The 2,437-nt window shown below is 65.6% G+C and overlaps 1 protein-coding gene across 1 annotated transcript in view; it reads left to right on the top strand.

Annotated features, from left to right (window-relative positions):
* The window catches only part of HTT (huntingtin), an 81,848-nt gene that overhangs the window by 35,626 nt on the left and 43,785 nt on the right, over window positions 1-2,437 (top strand). The window contains exons 25-27 of the mRNA XM_012724062.1: window positions 157-224; window positions 352-609; window positions 2,157-2,359. Of these exons, the coding sequence (XP_012579516.1) occupies window positions 157-224; window positions 352-609; window positions 2,157-2,359 (529 nt within the window). The remainder of the gene's footprint in view (window positions 1-156; window positions 225-351; window positions 610-2,156; window positions 2,360-2,437) is intronic.

The following is a 2,437-nucleotide window of genomic DNA, read 5'->3' as shown; positions in this document are numbered from 1 at the left end:
AGATGGCATCCGTGAAGCAAAGTTTAGCTTCTCGAGCTTTGGCACACAAACTCATTTGCGGGCTAAGTCGTGAGGAAAGCGGCAGTGAGTCTGCGGCTTCCCGGGCCAGCCCTGCCGGTGTCCCCTGCGCTGGGGTGAGCGCTCCCCCGGCAGCAGACGCTTCCTGAGCCCAGAGTCAGATCTGGCCCTGGCCTCAGCTAGTGAGAACGTCGTGCTGGAAGAAAGCATGCTGAAAGAAAGAAAGAAAGAAAGAAAAGGAAAAAGTTCTCAGAATAAACAGCCCCAGGGTTTTCCATGCGGCCTGATTCATTTCTCTGGAGTGCGGGAAAGGTGCTAGTCGACAGGCGTGAGGTCGGTGTGAACAGCTGAGTGCGAAGGGCCGGCCCCGTGCTCAGACGGGAGCCGAGACTGCTTGCTTTACTCCTGTCTGCAACCTGGCCTTGTGCACCTGTCCCAGGGCGCCCCCACTCAGTGCCTCGGATGCGTCCAGAAAGAGCTGCACCGTCGGGATGGCCACCGTGGTCCTCACCCTGCTCTCGTCCGCCTGGTTCCCGCTGGACCTCTCGGCCCACCAAGACGCGCTCATTTTAGCTGGAAACTTGCTCGCAGGTATTGGTTGTGAGCCCGAAGGGCGCCCCGGGCCTCTGACTTTGCGGGGTGGTGAGCGCGTGAAGGAGGCGTTGTGCGGCCAGAGTTCGTCCCTTTGGTGGGAATCCCAGGCGCTGTCCCTGCGGAAGGGTGCGCTGCCAGCAGCCAGTCTGTGCCAAGTGTTGTAACATCAAGTGTCTCAACCAGCAGGGGCAGAGTGGCTGCCCCTCGCGTGCCGGGTGGGCTCAGCCCCAGGTGAGGAGGGGGGCCTTGCTCAGACGGCAGGTCACGTGGCCCGAGTGTCACGTGCGCGGGCCGGTGGGGAAGGGCACAGCAGACAGAGGGCACAGCCCGCCCGGGGCACGCGCTGGGAAAGCGCTGGGAGCGCTGGGCCCGAGCGAAGCTGATGTCGCATCAGAGGGAGGCTGCGCCGTGGGGGCTTAGGGGTGTCGCCTGCTTCCGCTTCGGAGGACTCGCTCTGTTCGCGTCAGAGGCCCCTGAAGGGCTCTGTGGCGGGCATGGACCCCCAGGTCAGCGCTGAGAAAGCTCGTTCTGAGGCCGCATGCAGCTCGCAGAAAGGGTAGAGGACCCAGCCAGGGCCGCCTGCGGCCGCCCCCTTTCACACAAGCGCCAGCACCGAAGAACGGGCCGGTCGGGCGCGAGCTGTGAGCCGATGGGGCTACATGGTCCCGTCAGCCGTAGGGTGAAAAATGGCCCAATCAGATTGGGGGGCGGGGGGGCTGAAAGAGGATATAAGGCCGGACCAGAGGGAGTTCAGGGGCTACTCCGAAGAAAGAAGGGGACCCTCTTCCAGCCTCGGAGGGAAAGGCTCGGTTCCTGCTCTCAAAAGGCGGCAGGAGAAAGGCCCAGCGGCGATCCTGAGAGAAGGAAGCATCGAGCCGCCGAGCCCTGCGGAAGGAAGAGACGCCCCCTCCCCCGTCTGTCAGGCTGGGCCTCCGTCCTGCCCCTGACGGCGCCTGACAGGAGCACCGCAGGTCCGGCCTGGCCTCTCAGAGAGCTGTGGGTGTCGCCCGGCCTCTCCCACGGGGCTTCCGCAGCTGCTGTCTCTGATTCCGCCTTTGGGGGGACGAGTGGTGACCATCACTACTGGCCAGTGCAATCCAGCTCTGTTGACAGGTGACCGGCACTTTGCTTGGATTCTGATGGATCTGGGGTGAGCTGGCCTCCACGTGTGGCTGCAGTTGGCTCTCTGCACCCCCTTGGTAAAGGGGGTCCGTGGTGGTTGTTCCTGGAGTGTGACGTCTCTCGCCTCTGGCGGTTGGGTCCGGGCGCCTTAGGAGGTTAATAGTGTAGCGAAGGCTAGAGGTGGGGGGTCGTGGGGAAGACACCAGCTGTGGGGCACTCGGGGCAGGCTCGGCAGGCCTGGGTCACCAGCTGACCGCGGCCGGGCAGGCCCAAGTCGGGGGCTTGGATGCCCGCGACCCCCGGAGGGCGTACGGTGGTGACATGGATGGCACCTGCGGCCCCAGGTTTTCTGCTGCGCCAGGTGGCACTGTCCGCAGCCCCGAGGGCGGGCGTGGGCGGCAGTAACGCGCGCCTCCCCACAGCCAGCGCGCCCCGGTCGCTGCGGAGCTCCTGGGCCTCCGACGACGAGGGCAGCCCAGCGGCCGCCAAGCAGGAGGAGGTGTGGCCGGCCCTGGGCGACCGCAGCCTGGTGCCCATGGTGGAGCAGCTCTTCTCCCACCTGCTGAAGGTGATCAACATCTGCGCACACGTCCTGGACGACGTGACCCCCGGCCCGGCCGTCAAGGTAACGCCTGCCTGGACGCGGTCGCGGTGCTTCTCGCCGGTCCAGGGCCTCCTGCCACGCCTGGGTCGACGGACGCAC

This window comes from Condylura cristata, unplaced genomic scaffold (genome assembly GCF_000260355.1).
Source record: "Condylura cristata isolate star-nosed mole 26May11 unplaced genomic scaffold, ConCri1.0 scaffold00012, whole genome shotgun sequence".
NCBI lineage: Eukaryota > Metazoa > Chordata > Mammalia > Eulipotyphla > Talpidae > Condylura > Condylura cristata.
The sequence above is the reverse complement of the archived record's forward strand: the minus strand, read 5'-3'. Positions and strand labels throughout refer to the sequence as shown.